The following is a 22,571-nucleotide window of genomic DNA, read 5'->3' as shown; positions in this document are numbered from 1 at the left end:
AGACGCTTCGAAGCTGGAACTCAAAGCGCCTTTACAGTTGCTTTTTCGCCACAGACGCTGAGTTCACTGAGGGGCACGCAAAGGGTCTTTCGACGGAGATGAAAAGGAAGTGGTATCAAGGTAGCCACTGTCGTTTCCGCCGACTCTGGCCCAGGATTGGCATGGCATGCGAACGCTTGCAACTCACTACGCCCACGAACCACAAATCCCATTGATATGCTTCAGGCATCAGCAATTACAACAACATGGAAACAATATCTTAATGAATAATATCTTTGACTCAGAAATCCTAAATGTGCTTATAATAGATCGTTGTGATTGTTTCTCTGTCAAGGTTTTACCCATCACCCTAGCTATTCGCTTTCTTTCAGCCTCAACTGATGGCTGTGAATAATTATCTTAGTAAGAATGCATGGCTATCAAATGGCATATTACATGGAGGAACTGAAAACTATCGCAAGCCTTTCATTGCTGTACAGACAAGACGTCACCATTTGGGATGAAACGTGTGTCAAAGAAACCACGGTCTGCTGGAAACCGGAGCATCGATTCATCGGGAATGTACTTAGTGATCATTTATAGGCTTTGATTATTATTTACTATTCCTAGTGCACAATGATTGACTAGAATATTGTCCAATTCTCTCAGAGAGCCGAAGCAATACATCTAGCTCGTAAAGAAACTAAAGTACATCACGAATCTTTGCATACAACGCTGTTTCTTCAAAAGTGTAAGTTGGATCGGGCTCACAGAAAGGATGCCGAGAAAGAAGGGTCTCAGCAGTCGGACGGTCGAAAGTATCACTGTTGCCATGGTTAGTATGGAGAATGGCTCACGGAGATGCTATTATTATAACTCACATTGTAAAGCAGTCATACATGAAAGCCAATGCCGCAGGACTGATGTTCACAGCCACATCGTCCGGTATTGGCGGTGCCTGACTGAGACTGCCTAGCTTAAAAATAGCCCCTATTGCTTCTTCCCTACTCCATGGCCGACGGCCGGCAAACATTTCTAGGACTACACAGCCAAGTGACCATATGTCGACCTTGGCGCTGTAACCCTGGCCTTGGGACTGCACGACTTCCGGAGCCATCCAGAACACAGAGCCCTGCATCGAATTAGACGCGTCATTGCCGTAAATATTGTCCGTCTTCTTCGAAATTCCGAAATCAGAAATTTTGCACGTGCCGTCCAAGTCGAGAAGAATGTTGTCAGCCTTGAGATCACGGTGAAGAATACCCTGGTCATGAAGATAGGACAAGCCGCTGAGAGTCTGTCGTGTAAGTGACTTGACAACTGACTCTTCGAATTTGCCATGTTTGCGCAAACAACTCCCAATAGACCCACCAGAGATATATTCAAGATAGATCGATATAGACAATTCTCCACGCTCACAGCCAAGGTATTGCACGATGTTGGGATGTTCAAGATGCTGCATCGTATCAATTTCCTGATCCATAGCAGCTACCATTTCTTTGACGCGATCTTTATCTTGGCCAGCGACCCTGGGGTTGACTTCAACTTGTTTCACAGCAAGAACCTCTCCAGTATCAGCATTCATGCCAAGATACACTCTGCCGTACGTGCCTTTTCCAATGAGTTGACCCCTGATGATACGGAAGGTTTGTTCTCGTTGTGGTACGCTACCTGACGGGACATTGTTGTTGTTTGGGACTAATGGATCTAACTGGCTCAAGCGACTGCCAGGCTTTGGACTGATTTGCATAATCTTCGCGCCAAACATTTTGGTACTTTTTCGCCGGAGTATGTCACCGGATCTTTTGTTGTTCTGACCTGGAATGCTTTTCTTCCTATTGATTTCTTGTGCGCCTTTAGCAACTTCACGTATAGACTTCATGCGACTCAAGCCGCCTGCCTTGCCGAGGTTGCGATGTGCGACGGAGTGCTTCAAGCTTGGCTCACTAGGACCTTGCATATCAGATCCGTGGCTAGGGATGTTTGGTGGCGGTTGGAACAAGGGCCCGGATTGGTCTTTGATGGATGGATGAATTGGAGAACTTGGAGGGGAGGTGCCCGATGCTTCTAAATAGGGTTCATCGAGATCGATATTAGGGAAGAAATCGTCAAGGTTGTCGATGACGCCTTCGACTGGAGGACGGCTAGCCCAAATATCGTTTCTTGCAAAGGAATCTCTGCGATTGTACCGTTCATCCTCAGGCGACGGCAATGTATTTGCAGAGTATGAACCACTGCCGGAGCGAAGGTCGTGTGAAAACACTGCAGAGCCAGGATAAGATGGTCCGGCGGATATCTCATCACTAGTATTGGGAGATTTGAAAGACACAGACAAGCCCTTACTCAATCTCGTTGAGGTATTCACCGTAAGAGATGGTTTCTGGGATTTCGGAGGTGTGGCGGCAGAAGGACCTTCCTTATCTATAGAAGAACCTTTATTGGTCGAGATAGGAATTGCAAAGAGACCGTCATCGGAATCTTCATCGGAATCATCAGATTCCAGTTGAGGTGTGCGAGGGGCATTGAATGTGACTTTGGCTTCTTCAAAATCGTATTCTGGCCCAAATGATTTTCGACTTTGCAATGAGGCCGGTTTAAAGGAAGAGGAAGAGGAAGACGATGGAATCCTCCGTGCTGTATTGGACTCAGTATCGTTGGGCGTAGAGTATGGTATTATCGAAGGGGAACTGGTAGATGTGGGCAGGGGAGGAGGCCTATGGCCAGCACTTTCGGGTCCTGCATCGAGATCTCGATTGAAGTTTGTAGTAATGGAAGAATTCCTTATATCTGAAGAGTCTTCCTCCTGGATCAATCTGTATTTATGTGTTTCGGGTTTCTTCGATGGGAGGCGTGTGCGCTCAGTGGGCTTTTTACTGAGAGAATTGACCTTGGTAAGAGTGGTCGACTCAGATGGGGCAGATGGAGGCTTCCGCTGAGGAACTAGGCCCTCATGTCGTTTATCCTCGTAAGGAGAGGTACGCGGTTGATCGAAGTCAATGATACCTTTACTCCGGTATCCAGTCTCACCATAATTATCTTTATTATGAAGCTGAAGGTCCGCAGGCTGCTTTGACTTGAAGTAGGCGTTCTGTTTTCGCTCAACCTCCCGCTTATACTCCTCTTGGCGAGCCGCTAAATCGGCATCATGAGAACTCTCGTCACGCAAAGTTTCATGCAAAGACGGTGACGGATGGGCGGAGGTCGTTTTGGAGGAAGTGTAGTAAGCTCCGTGAGGCGAGCTAGATGTGACATGAGTGCGTGGAGAACCGCGGTGAAGTGTATCGTCTTCCAAAGGCTTTCTTTGCACAGGGCGATGCGCCAAACTGGGAGATGATGAAAGTTTTTCAAGAACCGATACTCCCAAGCCAGTAGATCCTGCAGACGAGTTTTCACGAACATATAGTTTTAACGTTCCCAACGGGTCTGCTCGCGCACGCCAACTAAGAGCAAGCGTCGAATCATCCAAGAATTCGTCGTGTTCTGTTTGCCCTAGCTCTGTAAGTGCAATCTGAGCAGTGGACCAGTCTGCAAGGCCTAGAGTTTGGCAAATTAATGCCCGTAGATTTTCCGCCGTTTCAGCATCTGTAATATCTACAAGGCGATAGTTTAACCCATCTAGAGTTGCTAGGACGTATCTTTTATGCTTTGTAGATGACCTAAATCGGGCTGTACTTTTCTCGTAGTCAGAGAAAGAAGAAGATAAGGGACGTTCCACCAGTGACAAGTCACTATTGTTAAAGGACGTCTTGTTGAAGGGGCTGTTTAGGCCATTTTGACGCATAAACGAAGGACTCGTTGGCGAGTCCATAAGCTGGTCTTCTGGCGACGGATTTGACGAGTCGTGATAGCGGGATTTCTTTTTGAAAAACCCCAAAAAGCTTTTACCAGGTTCCTTGTTATTGTCTTGCGGTGTAATACGTGAGTTATCTGGTACTGGTTTTCGGCCCTCATAAAACCGAGGCACAGTAGAACCCCCACGTCCAGAAAGCGAATCAGTGCTATTTCCTCGTTGATGTTCAAATCTTGTGGAGGTCAAATCCCCTGTTGATGACGAAACTAACCCCGAGGGGGCAAGTGAGGCAGGCTGTGCTGCTGGGCTACCGCTTTGCGGGCTATCTTCATATGCCTTGAACGAGGGGCCTGAAAATACGCCGCCGTCGCTGGTCGAAGAAGGGCTTGGTTTCCGCACTTCGTCTAAGCCAGCAAGAGCATTTCTAGAGAACTCTGAGCGAGGATGCATGGTTGAATCGCCATCTCCAGCATCCTGTTTTTGCATAATGGGAGCCGTAACTGAACGAACTTGACCATTTTGCTTGTTGTACGTAGTTGGTGGTAGTCGATGAGCAGGATGTTGACTGTAAGCATTGTCTGGTTGTGCATTCGCGACAAATGGAGGGAAGGCAGAATCCCATGCTAAATTAGGAGAATTCTCCAGACCTCCTTCCGTGGACGCACTAGGTATTAGCGACTGTGACTCTCGTCGTCTATCCATGTATGTGGACATATCGTTTCCGCCGTCCTGTATTTGACGAATGAGCTTCCGCATTCGTTTGCCTTCATCACGTTCTCGGCTCTGGTCCCAACCAGTCCCGCTCTTCTGGCACTCTTTTGCTAATTGTGGATAAACAAGATGGTGCATCTTTCCAAGGTTACCGCGACCATTCGCCCCGTGGCCAAGCTCTAGAAAATCAGCACCTTGGAGCTCCAAGGACTTGAAGGTCTCCTGCCAATCTTTAGAAAACCCATTTCTCGCAAGCCAACTAACTACCCTCTCAAGAGGCCATTGTACAGCAGCGTCGCCAGCGGAAATCCCTCCAAGAGATATACCACTAGCGTTGTGCTTGTGGCTAGTTGTCCGTGTTGGCTCGTTGCCGGGGTTCTGCAATGTGGCCGTTGCTGGGCCCGGTGACATTCTCTCGTGGTGATCCCCTAGCATAAGTGAAGGAGGTAAGTTCCGAGACGGAGTGGCAGGGACATTCGCATCCCTCCTGTAAGAATTATCCGAAGATACACTATCCCAGGTCGTCGCACTTGGCCGCACTGTAGCTGCAGAGTGCCCATAGTTTTCGTAAAGTGGCGGAATGCCTACACCTGGACCAAAGGTCTCAGTAGTGGGCATGTAAGTAGCAGAGGTGAGAGGTCCTTCAGAACGTGGAGGCGGGATAGGAATGGACAATGGAGTGGGCTGTGGACGAAGATATGCTGGAGTTGCCGGCATCAATGACGGGTGAGGCGGCGGAGGAGGAAGAGCGGTGAAGTTCTGGGGGCGCCAACTTGTCCATTGGTTTGAAACCGAGTAGGCAGATCCTGGCGGTGGTCCAGGCGGAGGGGGAAGCATGAGGCCATGCTGGGTCGATGGTCGCGGAGGGGGAGGAGGAAGAGGAATAATATGGGACTGATTTGGTTGCGATAGCGGAGGTGGAGCTGGGATATACTGTGGTCGTTGATCCATGATAGATACGAGTGTTTGTTAAAGCAAGTCACGCAACAAGATGGCCGCGACTAAACCCGCTTATTTCAGATATCGGGAAGATGTTAATCACATCCTTCAAACTTCAGAATCAAGCGCGTAGCGAAGGCTGGCTACTCCGAAGCCTTTAATTGAATAAACAGGGGTTTCTGGACTGCCCATATAGCCAACCTCATGTTCGAGCGTGTTCGAGGGAGAAGAGCGTTATGCGCGGAGCTGCAAATCTGGCATGGCAGTAAAGAACCACTGCCGTCGTCGATATTAAATTGCCGCTCTGATGATATCTAAAAAATCGTGATTGGCAAAATAAATCAAATCGATGATGCTATGACAGCCACAGGGTATATATAACAAGCTAAGTGACCAAGGCTAGCGAGCACTCCCGCGGCTCAAGAGCTTGGATTTGGTTGAGATAAGATGCACGCGGACTGCAGTGGGACTGAGAGCGAGGTATTCGAGAAGGAGGGATCAGCGGCGTAGAGTGTCGTAGGGTTAGAGTAAGGAGTGCTGTGCGAGGGATGCGTCTGGGCTATACACTTCAAGATGGATTCTGTTTTCTGGCGAGTCCGACTGATAGGAAGGAAATCACGTGTCTTACTTGAGTGCTTCGGCCCCCTCGAAGTTTCCTGTTGGGCACCGGCCGGGCGGGTCCTTCATCCGAGGGGCCGCGTTGTGGTTGGTCCACCCAGATCGGCAAGCTGAACGGGACGGTGGCGCATGCCTTGTTATGATTCGCCAGACGGTATATATAAACTAATAGTGGCCGGCCAATCACAGCGCGATAATTCTCAAACGTCTACGTCTACTACATACGAGGAGTGGTAAACGACTGAATTGATTGAGTTGAGTAAAGCTACAATTATCTAATACGCTATTAAGGCTTCCCGCCATCAACTGTCTCTGTACCGCAGATGGGGTGAAACATTTCTATCATGGCCAACATGTTCTCCCGGCAGATCAACGCTAATCATCTTTGCAAAGAATGTTGAGCTCTGGCACCGTCACTCAAGCTCCGTTTCTTTTTGCTGCGGCTGCTGCGGTCGACTTTAGTGATGCCGGGGCATCTTCTTGAGGCATGTACAATTCCACCAGCTGGTTTTAGTTAGTTTCACTGCACCACAATCGGCAGGGAGGTGTTTAGAAAAACTTGCCTGCAGGCATTTGCTCTGGAAGAACTCTTTAGCTTGGAACAAATCAATTAATTGATTTCTCGTCCTGATCTGATGCGTCTGGTAGTCCCCATTTTGTCCGCCAAAAGTCGAAGGAATGTCAGTAAATTTCCATTGTTGGATGTCGTTATAAGATGCGTTCCACCCGTGAATGTATCTCTCGATAGTGTAGCCATTGTTGCAGATGACGAAGCTATTTCAGGTTAGTTTTTCATATTTGAGAGGAGACGAAAACGGTAATAGCGTGAAGAGGAAAAGGGGGGGGGGTTTCCCTACATGATAGGTTTCAACTTCTTTCTCAGCATAGTGCTCACTTCTTGTGCAGTCAGTTGGAAACTACCGTCACCAACAAAAAGAACAGTCCGTTGATTGGCCTTGAGTTCTTCTGCAGCTAGAGCTGCACCAAAACAAGCACCTACAGAGTACCCGATTGATCCCCAAAGTGTCTGGTTGATAGCAACAACCCCCCTTGGGAAACGGGTTTCCCATGCGCCAAAGTTCGCCGTCCCCGTCTCGGTTATAAAGATATCATTTTCGTGGAGCCACTGGCCCACATTTGGCCAGAGCCATGCATGCGTTATAGTTTGATCGCTCGAATCCAGTTCGTGTTCGGGAAGGGCATTGGAGATGTGTGGGATTTCGCCCACGTTCAATTTTCCTAGCCGATCTATCACTTTTCGTAGCACACCCTTCATGTTGATATTGGGATACTCTGAATAGCGTATTCTCACGAAAGAGCTGTGGAAGTCGATGCTTTTTAGCTGCCCGATACGGTAAGTAAACCCCGCCGTGTTGAAGTCTGACTTGATAGCTCCAATACTGAGTATTAGGTCGGACTGCTCAACTCGTTTTTGCACACCATTGTTTGAGCCGTCGCCCGCATAGACTCCTCCATAGTTTGCATGTGTTTCATTTACGGCTCCTTTACCCATCGGGGCGACAAAGGTAGGTAACCCAGATTTATGTACGAGATCGTGCACCTCTTCAAGTACGTGATGGCGGATGGCGCACGCATCGACCAAAATAATAGGATCTTTTGCCTCGTGCAAGTATTTCAAGACCAGGTTCACCACGTACTCCTCCTTCTCGGGATCATTTGGTTTCCTCTTAAGGTCCAACGGGGTCTCTAGCCGCTGGCCCTCAATCTTTTTCAACACCATGTCCGTGGGGAGAGTGATATAAACGGGCCTGCTTTGGATCCAACATTCTCGTATAGCATTATCAATCAATGTTGCAGCGTCAATTGGGTCATTTAAGCGGGCCGTCGCACATGAGATTCTCGCGCTCATATCCGCGAACACATTGTAGTCACCATTTCCAAGCGTGTGGTGCAATAGCATGCCATCCTTTTGGGAAGCTGTATGGGGCTGGCCAACAATATGGACTATCGGAACGTATTCTGAGTATGCTCCAGCAATTGCGTTAAGTGCCGAAAGCTCTCCAACACCGAAAGTCGTGATCAATGCAGCCATGCCCTTGACTCGGGCATAGCCATCGGCGGCATATCCTAGGACAACTATAAGTGTTCGGTCTAACAGAAGTCTTCTTCTCAATCTTCCTACCGGCATTGAGCTCATTGCAGTTCCCCGCCCATGACAATCCGCATTGGGGCAGATAATCTAGAGCCTGTAGGTTGTAATCGCCTATCGGTAGAAGTCAGCAAATTTTTGCCAGGCTCGCGTGATACACAACATCTCTCGAACTTACCAGGCACTCCGTGGACCGAGCGAATTCCCACCTCGTGCAGGCGCCGATACAGATACTCGACGAGGTTGATGGGCTGTTTAAGTTCCCTTGTGACTATGTCTGAGGCCATTGTGAGTCTGAAAGAACAAAAGTCCCTGAGTGGTTTAAAAAACTTGCGAATGCTCTGAGAGAGCCGTATTCCTGGTATATATACTCGAAAATCCTGACGTCGAGCACATGATGTAATGCTTCGAGATGACGTATACCTCTGTGCAGTGGGGTGCTTGATCAGGAGATTTCGACGCGCAAACAGCAGACGATCGCATTAGTAGAGTCATGAAATGGAATTCATGAAAATACAGAGAGCATCTGAGAATACGAATTGGAGTCATACGACAGCTGGAAGTCGTCCATGGTTGCGGTGGCCTGATGATCTGCCACCATTCCTTGCAGACCAATCAGAAGCCGTGTATCCACATGGCAGATTTCCTGCCAGAAAACCAAAATATACTTACGGAGCTTTCAGTATAGATTTTGGTTGATATTTGGACTGATTTTTCTGCCATTATCTAGTCAATTCTTATCCTAACTATATTCACCAACGTATCCTGTCGAGAGTGCATTCACTACATTGGCACGAGTCGTAGCTATATATCATCTCTTTAGAATTTATGCTAATAGCAAATGAGCACTTCTAGGCTTAGAGCAATTGAAGAAAATCAACGCCTGTTGATTATTATTCGTTTGTGAGGTCCTTCTGTGGCTTCGGGGTACCGTTGCAGCCACTCATCCTTCACAAACAATTTCGCTTGGCTTGAGAGAAAGCTCGTTATACTGTCGTTCAATTCTGGAACATGGAATCAGCCCACTCATACTAGCTCTATGAGGAGGAGGAGGTAAATGTACCGTCGATGGTCATCTCTTCCCGCGCCTGTAGAGAATAATGGTCTCTGAACTCGTGGACCAATATCAGGTCTTCCGGGAGTTTGATTCCTTTTTTGTCACGTTAGAAATGCTTGGCAGCAGGTTGAACAGAGAAAAAGAACCTGCTGGGACAGCATATATGATGGTAGAGGGTTCATCGATAGATCGAGCCAGTCTCTGCATTGTTGGAGAGTTGGGCCGCATTGATGCGCCGTTAGGAACTGTTTGAAGAGAACATTATTTTCAAAGAACGTGAAACATGATCTAGCGCTTGCTCAAGGCTTCTTCTGGTAAAAAATCAGAAAGTCACCTACATTCATACGTGGAAGGATCGAGAGCCAATGGCCTCACTCTTTCCGCCACTGTCAGAATATCGAACAGCCCTTTGGGCCTGGTCGGATATGGATATGCTCGTAGTCGAACCGCCTTCCCATGGTTTATTCTGAAAATCTCCTTGGGAACTTGCGTGAATGACCTGATGAATCGGTTATTCGACATAGCGATGGCGTCTGGTTATCATGGCTTGAGATGGGGGGCAGTCGACCGACTTGTGACAGAAGTTGAAAGGGGCAAGGAGGAAATCCCGACTCGTGTGATGTGCTCTGAGACTTGATAGAATGTAGACAGTCTGATATGTCAGATACTTGTACTTGGCAAAATGTAAACAGTCTATGAGCCGCAGACTGCAGCATCCTTATGTTGCGCTAGTCCTGATGTGGAATGTGCTCCTGAGCCCTAACAAGTTACAAGTTACAAGTTACAAGTTACAAGACGAATTTGGAGAAGGGGTTATTTCGGAGAATAAACAAGCAGAGGTATTAAATAACTGCGTATGACAGGCTCAACCACATTCGCTATTGGATCGATAAGAAGAAAAAGGGGGAATGCTGGGATTTGCCCCCGAAAACTATCTACAGGTGTAGACAAACACGCCGCGAGGCTTATGCATAAAATAAAAGAGCTGACTGACGTGTGGCATAATTGCTGGTCCCATAGCCTTGCTGTAGGGTCGCACTGCAGTACATTGGATGAGCAGATTTCATATCACGCCAAGTGAGGTTTATTAATGGTCTTATACATATATAAGAGTATAGGAGGAGGCTTAGCGGCCACACAAGGCTGCCCGGCTAAACAGCTTTTCAAGACTTGCTGGCTGTCTGATATAAAATAGATCCATCGTAGTGAGCGAGTTGCCACAGATTCTGAGTGCGCCGAGTAGATAAGGATACTTAAATCGAGGTTGAACGCCCATTACCTAGATATATATAATGATTTCCTGATCACTCATTCTGCTACAGTGCTGACATATTGAGTATCACAACCACAGCACGATAGCTTCACAGAGAGCAACCTCCACTCGATTCCGGGGTCCTAGGCTGTCATTCCCTTCAGCTGCTCGTATCCATACCGAACAATGGCACGATCACCATCTCCCGGGGTTTGCGAATTCACTGTGGGTTGGGTGTGCGCAATAATGCCCGAGTACATTGCAGCCCGCGATGTCTTGGATGAGGTCTATGAAGATGACCCTGGAGTGTTACGAGCAAAAGATGATTGTAACGTTTACATTCGTGGCCGTGTCAGGGGGCATTATGTTGTGGTAGTGTGCTTACCTGCAAATACTATTGGGCTCGTGTCCGCCTCCACAGTTTCACAAGAATGCGAAGCAGCTTCCCATCTATCCGATTTGCGTTGATGGTTGGAATCGCCTGAGGCTCTCCACAGCCTGAGACCGACGTGCGACTAGGCGACGTCGTTATCGGGACGAAGGTTGTAGCTTACGGCTCTTACAAGGAAACGCCGGACGGCGTGCAATACACTGGTCGTATGCTTTGCCCACCAGATATCCTCATCAGTCGCGTGAATCAAATGATATACCGCACCATTATGGACTTAAACTTGGAAGAGATTGTGAAACAAAGATGTTTAAAGTTAGACGCGCAGATTCGGGACGAGTTCACACGCCCGGATGAAAGATCTGATCGTTTATACACACCAGAGTTTCTTCATAAACACCAATGTGACTGTGCCAACGCAGTCGCTCAGCTTCCAGCCTCACTGGCAACTCGCCAGCCTCGGAGGAAGAGGGACCGTGTAAAGGTCCATTCAGGCTCGATAGCTTCAGGGGACCGGCTCTTCAAAAATGCCAATAAACGTGATGAAATGGCAAAAGAGTTTAATACTCTGCTTTGACATGGAGTCGGCGGGGTTTACCAACATCAACTTCCTAGCGATACGAGGAATCTGCGACTATGCAGACTCTCACAAAAATAAGCGGTGGCAAAACTATGCTGCAATGACTGCTGCAGTCTGTGCCGTGGAGTTCTTGAAGATGGTCCCTACCAGCGATGTATGCGAAACCAAATTAAATGTCACTCAGGAGATGGAAAAATTTGTGGACGCAACCATTAGAAAGCTCAGAGGAGCCGTCGCTGACTCCCTTACCTTAGAAGATCAACAGGCGGCGATATCAAAAATCCATGATACTCTGAAGCGCATCGATCAGCCACTCTTATTCGTTAACCAGCTGAAGGATTCAGTTCACGACACAACAGAACGAGTAGGGAATCTGGAAATTTCGCACAAAGCGCTCGAGAAGGAATTCCAAAGGCTTGCAAGGAGCATTCTCCAACAAAGAGATGAAAGCTCGTCTCCAGAGACCAGACAAGCCTGGGAGAATCTACACCAGAACGTGACAGAAAGGTCTGAAAGATTTCGGAAGGGGGCAGTGTTTGTGGGTAACGCTCTTTATTGACGACTGGGGTGCTCAAAAACGTTGCATATGGAACCGACGATAAGAAGGTGTCTATGGCTGCAAGGATCACAGGAACAACAAGCGCTTTTTTCAGACACTTAGGCGTGACCAACCACGGACAGGGGAATGAGAAACACGACCATACGAAGAAGCCCAAGACCAATCTTAGCTTCATGGATGCTTTCCATCTCAGAAAACTAAAAGATGGCAGTACGCGTACCAAAGGCGCCATCAGAAACGGGATATTTGGGAAGAAAAGCAGCAAGAAACAGTCCAGCCACGGGGACGATGCCAATAGCTAGGAAGGGGAAGTCTTCAATGGCATTACCCCCCAAAATAACATTATGCGTCGCCAGTCAGAATCGTCTGCTTTCAGTGAAACCGAAACCATGCAGTACCAAACAGTGACGCTGCCATTCGTGAACAATGAACGGTCATCCTCGAGCCCTTGCCTAACACTTCCAAATAGGGGTGAAGCTAGTGACAGATGTGATACTCCTCAAAGGATTGGACCTACGATTCCACAGAAGCCTAAAGAATTGCGCTCAACTGCCACGTCCAGCCAGTTCGGAAGAGAACGCTTGAATCATAACGTCCGATCCCCGAAACCGAGCTATTTAAATGAACGGCATGTGCAGGCACATACTACGCCTGTAATTCAGCCAGTGGGAGTTTTATATCGAAATGGAGCTGTCTCGCAGCGTGGCAGTACGTCGTCGTTGGTCAAATCGGTCTTCACAGTTCCATTGGCCAAGGTATACCCTCACCTGTTGTTCCTTTCAGAGGTTAGCACCAGAGGTGAGTAGTACGAAAAGCTAGTGTGTGAGGAAGGAAAAGCTGTGGAACTCTGATGTTATCGTTAGCTTCATATTGTGTTGTTTTATCCATACACAAATTCTTCTTCGATTTTAGCTGCACTTTTAATCCACCTATTTGAGCTCTCCTTCAGTCATGCATTGGAAGAATAAAACGATGGAGGACTGGGCTGCATCCGTTTTACTCACGGTGATTATAAGCTCGATATCCGCTATAACGTCGCCACCATTGCGATTGAGGCAATACTTGTTGGGTAGCTTACCAACAGCATGCGAACAGAGGGTGTAGCTGTTGACTGCAACAGCCTGGCTGCGATTTTTGGTTGAGTGCAAACTGCAAGGTGATGCGAGGTGAAGATGGAAGAAGTCAAGAACTTTGGGGATAGTCTTATGTAGTCTAGCCCAAAGAAGCTTAGGGCGCCCGCACTTGCCGAAGCCCGAATTTATTTTTCCTCCGACGACCTCGAAGGCTCAAAGCAAATTAGCGCCGTTGGCGGATATCAAGCACACCGTACAAGCACGGTTTACAACATCCTTGCTAGGTGCGTGGCATGGGATGCTCTCTACTAGAGCTTAAGAACTAATAGACCCAAATCAATAGCAGACACAAGACATGGGGAGCTCCAAGCATAGGGTCTCGAAGCCCAAAAAGGTGGGCGTTGCGCCATCTATCCCATGACTATCGCACTGGCAATTCAATTGACCCTGGGAAAAGGGCAGAGAGACGTATAGGAAATCAAAGGGCGGCCCAGCACACCAGGTCAATTTCGCGGCTGGTGACGCAGGAATCTTCCTAACTTGTGACATGGGAAGAGAGAACAGATGCGCCGCCGAAGCAATGGATTTGTTTACAGAGGTTAGCTCTTTCGCCCCTGCGAGGAAGGACCACACTGAACACTCATGCAATCTAGTACTGTCAGCAGGCTTCAGATAAAGAGACTTCATCCGAAGTACCTGTCAATGATGACAATGATGACGACGATGATAATGTTGTCGGGGATGACATTGAGGCCCAGATCAGAAAAGAAGTTGAAGGCCTGAAACCAAAGTCTTCCGCCCCTCGACTTTTCCAAAAAATCACAGGGACCAATATACCTTGCAGTAAACCGAGTCCTTTCCCTTCTTGCCCCTTTCTTCTACCGGAGGAAGTTTGACGCTGATATTTTGTAGTGGTTTTCGTTAGGGTTGATAAGTCCATAGACCCGGTAAAGCTAGTACACGATTTATGTGTGGAAGCCCGGACCAATCCACATCAGAGAAAGAGCCGATGGATTAGGCGAATGACGCCCATCTCTCAGATACGAAAAACATTAAGTGTTGACTTGTACGAATTCGCCAAAGAGGTCCTACAACCCCACTTCCATGCCGACGATGTGTCGAAGAAGGTTAGTTTTTTTTGGGTTCTCTTTTCTTTTTGCTTTCATCATTAGCATAAGCTATATCCTTACCCAATTCCGTTTCGCCCTCCTATTAATCTCTAACCGATGATGTAACTCTTCTAGTACGCAATTCGTCCTACTATTCGCAATAATGATTCTTTCAACAGAGACATAATCATTCGAACAGTAGCAGCTGCAGTTGGACAAAACCACAGAGTAGACCTGAAAAACTATGACCACATGATCCTAGTGGATATTGCTCAGGTGGGTTTACCGTATCATATCTTTGGATCATATGGCATATCTTATTAGTCTAACCAAGCAACGCAGAGCACAATCGGTATGAGTGTGGTAGGAAGTGATTACGACGAGCTCAAACGCTTTAATTTGTCGGAGATCTACAACCCAACACAAAAGCCACCACCACAGAATCCCGAATCATGAGCCTCGGGAACTGCACAGAAGTCCCTTCAGATTGCAGTGTATGACAAACCAGGTATCTGTCGTTGGTCCTGACTATGGGAAGCATGCCGATTCAAAGCTATTCTGCGGAAAATTCCACACATCTGCAAAACGATTAGCTACTTCCTAGGCATGCCTCCTTCGGGGCACATTATTAAAGCAAAGCAGCTACGTGCGTAGTACTCCGTGCTTGCTTACCAGTTGCTAGCTTTCTTTTGCAGAAAATAGCCGAATAAATCAAGCCCCAATTATGAGCAGATCCTGACACCGCCTGGTAGCACTCAGTATGTACACATTCTTAATGTTCGTGGTTATTTGATATGGTCGAGCAGCCAATCGGAATGATGCACGGCAATGCTTCCTGCAAGCCCGTGCGTCCTCGCCAATGCGCGGTTCTGATTGGCCCGAGGCAAGCGAGCAGACATACTAGATCAATCGTAAATTAACGTCGCATCTACGGAATTCCCAAAAGAAGACACATCCGGTGGATAGGGTTGACTACGGCGTAGACAACGCATCTGTTGGCCAGGACTGTTCTCCGTATACAGCTAGCCCCGGCATCATATAAGGCCCGCATTTGCTGCCACTTACCAGTTACCAGTGACCACCGATTACTCTCGAGAGGACACTGGCCTGTGAGATGGGGCCCCTAGGAGTTTTTAGCGAGATCGTCGCGATATATCAATGTGCTTTGATACCTGTATTCTGTGGGGCGGAGGACTCGGGCTGAGACGAATTTTCTGCAACTGAGAGATGAGACATTATATAGCCATGACTTTCTTTCGGTGGTTTCTTTCTGATGCGTGCTCCATTGAAAACACATGTATTTTTATTGTTCGAACACGGTTCCCTAAGTGGTAGCTTTTTCTGTCTCTGAATGACCTGATATCTATATTCATCCCCTCCTCATCGATCCCCGCGGTTGCCTATGATATACCTCAACCTAGACCAATGTGGCGAAGATGCGGTTGCCTTCGTTAGAATTCTCCGGTGGGGATTTCCTCGGTAAAGCCTCCCATGATATTAACTTCTCAGCGTCTGTATCGGCGGGATATGCTATATCTGAAAACAGTCGCTTTGAGAACGTCGTACAACTGTTATTCCCACATACCGTACAGCTCCGTACCACACACAGGCTTTCCGCAGATGTGCATCGTATTTATCAGCTGGATCTGTCCAATGGATATCAACTTGTCGTCAAATTTTCTCCGCCGCCAGCCTTACCGCTGCTACGAAGAGAACAACTCTCGCTAGAAACGGAAGCGCATGCTCTCACAATACTGGCACAACTTGGCCATCCATGCATACCTAGACTCTTTCGCTATATGCCTTGTGATCCCTCGTCCAGTGCCTCTTTCCTTGTGAGGCAGTACATCAATGGCACCCTTTTACCTGAAATGCGGAGCCAGCTGTCCCCAGGAGACTGCCGGAACCTCGATAGACATCTGGGATCGCTGGTACGGGCCATCAGCCAACAGGTATCGACATCCTTTGGCTCCCTAGGCCAGGCCGCCGCAGGAACAGGAAGCTCTTCCTGGCGGGAATCATTCATATCACTCTTTGAGGAAGTGCTCCGGGACGCAGAGGACATGATGATCCATCTCCCGTACGATCAAATCCGGAGAGAAATTTCCCGACTAGGTCCGGCTCTTGATGAGATCACAGTCCCCAGGTTAGTGGTTGTCAATTTCGGCCGTCCATCAGACGTGCTCCTAGATCCCAACTTGAAACAACTATCTGGGATATTGGACCTTGGAAGCGCTATATGGGGCGACGTCCTGATGGCCGAGATGTTTGAGGCTCCCTCGGATGCCTTTCTTGCCGGGTTTGGGCCGATTCCCTCGAGCGGGAGGTATCAATCTATGCGTTCAATGCTGTAAGTGGCGCGATTGTTCGTGTCTCCAGATAGCAGGCATGGAGCTAACCACGGCCCCATAGGTACTCGTGTTACAGATATGTCTATAAAGTCACTGAGCTCTATTATCGCAACAGCAACAATGCGACTGAGATATATGCGCGGCGTAGGCTGACGAACGTCTTACACAGTATGGCCATGACAGCGTTGCTATGAAGAGTTGACAAACATGGGCATGTACAAATAAGATCCGCATCTGCGTAGAAAGCGTTGAATTCTCATTTGAAAAGAAAGAAAGAAAATATTGAAGCCGTAAGGAGAGTGTTTGATTGATAGTTACTGCAAGCCCGAATCAGCTAGTCCGGTGGGGACGCACTAACGGCTGCCCATCGGCCCATCAGCCTACGTCACCCCCGCTCTTGCTGTTGATCGAAAATTATCAAGTTATCGACCATCGCTTGACTTCCTGCATGGGATTTTGTCTTCCTCTGTCTGCCTTGATCCCAGTGGTGCCTACCAACTCGGTCCGTGATGACTCATTTCCTACGCGGCAAGCAGGCGGGCATCCAAAAGGATCTTTCCGAAGGCCTGTCGCCTACGCTCTTTGCCCTTGACGAGGTGCGGTACTTTCGTATATACTCTATGTTCCCTTCTTCCAATGTGCATGGCTAACCCTGGTCACTAGTATAAACGATATGGTATCAACTCCCGAATCTCCGCTATAGCCTACGATCCCGTGCAGTCCTTGATCGCTGTCGGCACTAGCGACACGCAGTTTGGAAGCGGCCAAATCTATGTCTTCGGCCAACGGCGGGTTTCCGTTGTCTTCAATCTACCGCGCAAGGCATCGGCCAAGCATTTACATCTCTGTGCTGACAAGCTTGTCAGTGTGGATTCAAAGAACGAATTATCGGTGTTTTCGCTGGAAACGAAAACGTCCCTGGGCTCATTTGCGCCTCCAAGCCATGTGACCGCGGTAGCGACTGATCCTAGCATAGAATATGTGATTCTGGGTCTTCAAAATGGTATATCTCCGTTACGCTCGGTAGAGTTTTACACGGCGTGGCTTACCTATTTATCACACTTGTGCAGGAGAGATTATTGCCTACGATATCGACCGGCAAGGCCTCACCCCATTCAGATTACCTAACTTGTGGCATGAACGAAACCCCCGCGTGAGGATGGCGCCTGTGGTATCTTTAGCTTTTGCACCAAGGGATATCGGGAAATTGTTGATTGGCTACCCAGAAGGCGCTGTTACTTTTTCCATCAAACAAAATATACCCCAGAACTTCTTTGAATACGAGGTGCCTCCGGGCGCTCCCGGAGGAGACTCAGATCCAACCCTTTCTCGTGATGTGCGGAAACCGAAGTTAACCAAAGCCATATGGCATCCCACAAATACCTTTGTACTCACGGTACATGAGGATACAAGTTTGGTTTTCTGGGATGCGAAAGATGGTCGCATGGTTATGGCGCGGACCATTGATGATGCCAACATCACTCAGCCTGGATCTCGAGCGGGAAAACCAGGGTCTGCTCCTGGGACATTCTCCGTGAAAGACCCAATATTTCAAATTGCGTGGTGCGCCAAGGGGAATCCAGATAATACGGGGTTATTGATTGCAGGCGGTAGCCCGTCCGGCGACAGGAACAAAGGATTAACGTTCTTGGACTTGGGCCCAACTCCAAACTATCAAACGTCTTCATGGCAAATCCTCTCTTCTTACCTTGAAAATCCCAAAGGGCGTCACACCCTGCCTACTCCACCGGGCGCAGATGTTGCTGACTTTTGTCTGATACCTCGCTCTTCCCCCTTCTTTGCCGGCGCCCAAGACCCAATTGCAGTCATTGCCTTGCTTTCCACAGGTGAGCTGGTTACTCTCAGCTTTCCTAATGGACATGCAATCTCTCCGAGCAATATGCTTCACCTTTCACTGTCGTTTGTACACCCATTTGTCACCAAGGCTATCTTGACCCCAGTTAGCCGAAATAACTGGCTTGGCTTGAAAGAGAAGCGAGCTCAGGGCCCAAAATTCCTCCTAGGTGGGGCTGAGGGCAAGAAGCCCATGAAACGATTCGAAGACCGTAGTATCGCGGTCACTGCGCATGCAGATGGAATTATACGACTATGGGATGCGGGACACGATGATGAGATCGAAAATGGAGATGTTATCCAGGTCGACCTAACCCGCGCTATTGCACGCAACATCAATACCCAGGTATCTCAACTGTCATTTTCTGGCGCATCCGGTGAACTATCAGCAGGCCTTCGCAGTGGGGAAGTTGTCATTTTCCGTTGGGGAAAAAACCAGAATGCAGGAAGTGAGCAGGCACCAGGTGCGAATGCGGGCCCAGGGCAAATCACAAACATTGGTCACCGAACCGATCCAAATTTGAGGGATGGATTGCTGCCTGTGAGTCTCTTGGAGATGCAAAAGGGACCTGTGTCTGCTATCAAGCATAGTGATGTTGGGTTTGTGTGTGCTGGCTTCGAAGAAGGTCACCTTGTATTCATAGATCTTCGGGGTCCTGCAATTATTTACGAAGCTGATGTCCGCGACTTTATCAAAGCGAATAACAAGCGCGGTAGTATTCGCAGGAGCCGTACCGGGGACAGTGCGCCTTTAGAATGGCCGACAAGCATTGAATTCGGCGTTTTGACGTTAGATGGCGAAGGTAAGCCAAACAAGTTTCAGAAAAGTTGGATGTAAATTTAGTATCTATACTAATGTGACATTTAGATTATTCAAGTATTTGCTGTTTTGTAGGGACAAATCGGGGCAACTTTGCTACATTCAAGATATTGCCATCCAGCAATGGTACATATTCGGTCGTATTTGCTGGTTCTGTTTCTCTCGAAGATAGGGTCATTGGAATCTATCCGATCAACGCTGATTCTGGTGAACCCGCATTAGCCACCCAGAGTGCTGTTGCAGGCCTTCGGCACGGGGCAAAGGTCAATGGGGTGGTTGTGGTCGTTACTTTCTCTGACTGCAGGATTTTCAAGCCGGCAACTAACAAAGGAGCTTCTAAAACCTGGGGTGATTACCTTTGTGATTCCGCAGGTTTCGTGAAGACAGAAGGTCGGGGCTATAGCCTTGTTGGTCTATTCGGAGATGGGAACGCTCGCGCTTACTCTATTCCGGCTTTGAAAGAGATCGGATGCACAGCTGTTGGACACATTCTGGATGTGCGGCGGCTTTCAGAAGCCGTTATTACTCCTTCCGGGGACGTCATTGGCTGGACTGGGCCATCAGAGGTTGCCATCATCAACGTCTGGGGCTCTGGTACTTCTCTGTGTGTCTACTTTCTTTTTCTTCTCGAAGACTACCAAAAGCTAACGTCGTTCTTAGTCCACTTTCTGAGGATAAGCTTTTTAATGCAGATGCTGTAATTCCTACAAGGCCTACGATATCGAACTTCCAGTGGATTTCCGGGACCCAATATGTCTCACCTGCAGACATGGACTTACTAAGTGAGTACTCGCACCTGCGTTACTTTGCCGAGGCTGTGCACTGTAGCCAGCCGTCGTCGTTACAGTTTATAGTCTGACATTTTTCTTCCAGTCGGTGGACCGGATCGTCCGCCATCTAAACGAATGATAGAGCAGATGAAGCTCGAGGAACGCGAACGGCGCCAAGCAGCAAGAGAAGGGCGCAATGTCCCACCATCATCTGCAGACAACAACGAAGGTTATTGGGCTTACATGCAGCGTCAAGTCCAAGAAAGAACCGAACGAATAAATATTATGGGTGACACCATGGATAGATTAGAAGAAAGCAGTAGCAACTGGGCAGATGATGTCAGCAATTTCGTTTCAACTCAGAAACGAAAGGCAGTTTTCGGTGGTATGTATCTCCCCAATCAGTTTTCCTCTACTACTTGACTAATATCTGTGTTATTATTCACAGTATTGGGCTCGAAATTCGGGTTGTAGTCTGGCCGGTTATACCCTCGAGAAAACAGGGAGGACTTGCAGCTTCGAGCTTTTTAGTATGGGAGTTCTCTCTCTCTCTCTCAATGATGTATTTTTACGGGTATACCAAGCCTTCTTGTTTTCAGGACTTGCCTAACACTTAAACATTGTCAAAATGTTAGGGAAGCATACGTATATGAAGTTGCAATGAAAATTTTGGATGGTATCAATATTTGATATGATGATATCTTAGGAATGAAAATCGAGAGATAGCCCTTCAGTGCGTTCTCTCTATGTCACTTAACAAAATGTTTCAGACAAACTTTCGTTTCTTTATTCTGTCCAATATTGACTGACACAGATCCACACGCACACTTACGTAGTTACGTATATGTGTTGTCAATTTGAGCACGGGTGCCGAGGTATGTATGTATGTACCTCATACAACCCAACTGAGAAGAATTGATGGATTCGAGAGAATGGATCGCCTGATATACAAACCTACAGAGCGCCGCGCAAATCATCGTCGAAAATTTTTTTTATTAAAAGAAAAAAAAGAACATACCAGAGCAAAAACCAAAGACCCATTGCCAATTCAACCTATCTATCTACCTAGCAACGAAAGACTAATGAGAAATAAATATGTATTGACTCCAGTGAAGCAAGGGATGTGTGGGTATCAAAGTATGGGATGGGAGGAGATATTTTATAACTATATTTGTTTGTTTGTTCACGGAGAAGTAGCTATAGCAATGTGAGAGGGAAAGGAGCTTGCATTGTATAATCAAAGGGGTAAAATGTCGTTATCAGATATATCGAGGCATGCAATCATTACAGACAGGCAGGAAAAAAATCGAACGAAACAAAATGAAAGTTCATCACGCGAAATAAGAGCAACTTGTAGAACCCCAACTCCACGGTATTTATGTTTGTGTGTACGTGATCCAAATATTGATAGAAATAGGATATGAGACGATCATCGGATTAATGAACCATCACCTCGGGTTGGCGATGAGGCGGCCGGGCTGCACCAGTATTGGTATCATCGGCCATCTCAACATCATCATCGCCATCACCGGCTTCCTCTTCATCTAAATCCTCCTCTTCACTGCCGCTGCTCTCGGCTTCCAGATCCTCGCTACCGGCGTCTGAAGCGTCGTCATCTGGGACAGCGCCAGTAGGTTCAGCACCTTCCATTTCATGGTCTTCACCGTCGCCTTGGCGTTCAGCGTCCTCGAGTTCCTTGCGGAGGGCGTTTTCTAATTCGACTTCTTCGGCACCGTATGTGGCCCCGTCGTCTTCCAATTGATCGGCTTCTGGTTGCTCAGGCGGGTATTCAGCTGGTGCAGATTCTTCAGAGTCCCTAAAGTATTATTTCCAAATCAGATTTCATATTTAATGTCCGTACTGTGAAAGTAAAACATACCATTTGATGGCGAATCGAGTCACACGAGGCTTTTCAGCCAGCACATTGCGACGCACGCGCTCAATAATAGGCTTGGATGGGGGATCTGCGGCAAGTTCCTCCGAGTCGTACTCGTTGTTCACATAGTAGCCCACTCGCACGAACTCTCGACCGTCATAGCTGCAGGTGAGGAGGATCACCGTGACACCGAGAATCTCGGTCTGGGGAATGCTCTTCAGGTCTGGTGGATCGGCCTCGAATATAAACTTGTTCACACCGACTGGAATAGGGCCAACGAGTAGGGAATCCAATTCTTGGTCATGTTCGGATCTAATGAGCCCGTTAGCGAACTAGCTGCCAGTAGGCTCAAGGCCGCGACATACGAAGTGGCGGATCCGACGTAAGTAAGTTTCCACTCAAGGTCTATCAAGCAAACAGGTCAGCGAACATAATCAGATAGAAAAGGCCGCTCGCACCGCAAATGCTTTACCTTTTTGCAGTTGCTCCAAGCACTCAAAAGTGATTTCAAACTCATATGGATCGGAGAACGCCGCGGGGTTGTTTAGCACCTTGACGCCAAGAAGCGACACGACGGACATGGTTGTATGTGGATTGCAGAAACAGATAATATTCTGGGGTTGAGATATGGCGTGTGTATAAGGTTGTCAAAGAGCGCGCGTATGCTAACATGCGAAAAGCGAAAGGTGAGTTGAGCGCTGGCAATAATAGGACGACGTCTGCCTCTTAAATAGA

The 22,571-nt window shown here is 47.9% G+C and overlaps 6 protein-coding genes across 6 annotated transcripts, besides 1 other annotated feature; 3 read left to right on the top strand and 3 right to left on the bottom strand.

Moving 5' to 3' along the window:
- Positions 1 to 682: 682 nt before the first annotated feature.
- On the bottom strand, positions 683 to 5,431 carry UA08_04045 (hypothetical protein; the record flags this gene model as incomplete). The annotated part of the gene is made up of 2 exons (XM_020266325.1): positions 683 to 803; positions 861 to 5,431. 2 exons carry the CDS (start codon positions 5,429 to 5,431, stop codon positions 683 to 685), a joined length of 4,692 nt encoding a protein of 1,563 aa, XP_020120717.1.
- Positions 5,432 to 6,890: 1,459 nt separating this feature from the next.
- Positions 6,891 to 8,434, bottom strand: UA08_04044 (Pyruvate decarboxylase; the record flags this gene model as incomplete). The annotated part of the gene is made up of 3 exons (XM_020266324.1): positions 6,891 to 8,125; positions 8,181 to 8,261; positions 8,326 to 8,434. 3 exons carry the CDS (start codon positions 8,432 to 8,434, stop codon positions 6,891 to 6,893), a joined length of 1,425 nt encoding a protein of 474 aa, XP_020120722.1.
- A 2,893-nt stretch (positions 8,435 to 11,327) lies between these two features.
- Positions 11,328 to 11,556: a repeat region (Identified by RepeatMasker using a combination of RepBase library and repeat library created with RepeatScout).
- A 2,080-nt stretch (positions 11,557 to 13,636) lies between these two features.
- UA08_04043 (hypothetical protein) lies at positions 13,637 to 14,621 on the top strand (the record flags this gene model as incomplete). Its single annotated transcript, XM_020266323.1, has 5 exons — positions 13,637 to 13,654; positions 13,710 to 13,899; positions 13,969 to 14,183; positions 14,301 to 14,441; positions 14,490 to 14,621. The coding sequence occupies 5 exons, from the start codon at positions 13,637 to 13,639 to the stop codon at positions 14,619 to 14,621; spliced, it is 696 nt and encodes a 231-aa protein (XP_020120723.1).
- A 980-nt stretch (positions 14,622 to 15,601) lies between these two features.
- Positions 15,602 to 16,519, top strand: UA08_04042 (hypothetical protein; the record flags this gene model as incomplete). The annotated part of the gene is made up of 1 exon (XM_020266322.1): positions 15,602 to 16,519. The coding sequence occupies one exon, from the start codon at positions 15,602 to 15,604 to the stop codon at positions 16,517 to 16,519; it is 918 nt and encodes a 305-aa protein (XP_020120720.1).
- Positions 16,520 to 17,025: 506 nt separating this feature from the next.
- On the top strand, positions 17,026 to 20,434 carry UA08_04041 (hypothetical protein; the record flags this gene model as incomplete). The annotated part of the gene is made up of 7 exons (XM_020266321.1): positions 17,026 to 17,112; positions 17,180 to 17,519; positions 17,587 to 19,173; positions 19,239 to 19,794; positions 19,851 to 19,972; positions 20,064 to 20,345; positions 20,409 to 20,434. The coding sequence occupies 7 exons, from the start codon at positions 17,026 to 17,028 to the stop codon at positions 20,432 to 20,434; spliced, it is 3,000 nt and encodes a 999-aa protein (XP_020120721.1).
- Positions 20,435 to 21,397: 963 nt separating this feature from the next.
- Positions 21,398 to 22,417, bottom strand: UA08_04040 (Histone chaperone asf1; the record flags this gene model as incomplete). Its single annotated transcript, XM_020266320.1, has 4 exons — positions 21,398 to 21,776; positions 21,840 to 22,148; positions 22,202 to 22,241; positions 22,309 to 22,417. 4 exons carry the CDS (start codon positions 22,415 to 22,417, stop codon positions 21,398 to 21,400), a joined length of 837 nt encoding a protein of 278 aa, XP_020120521.1.
- Between the last annotated feature and the right edge of the window lie 154 nt (positions 22,418 to 22,571).

The sequence above is a fragment of the Talaromyces atroroseus genome, assembly GCF_001907595.1.
Source record: "Talaromyces atroroseus strain IBT 11181 chromosome Unknown scaffold_4, whole genome shotgun sequence".
Lineage (NCBI taxonomy): Eukaryota > Fungi > Ascomycota > Eurotiomycetes > Eurotiales > Trichocomaceae > Talaromyces > Talaromyces atroroseus.
Note: the sequence above shows the minus strand (reverse complement) of the source record. Positions and strands in the feature narration are given on the sequence as shown.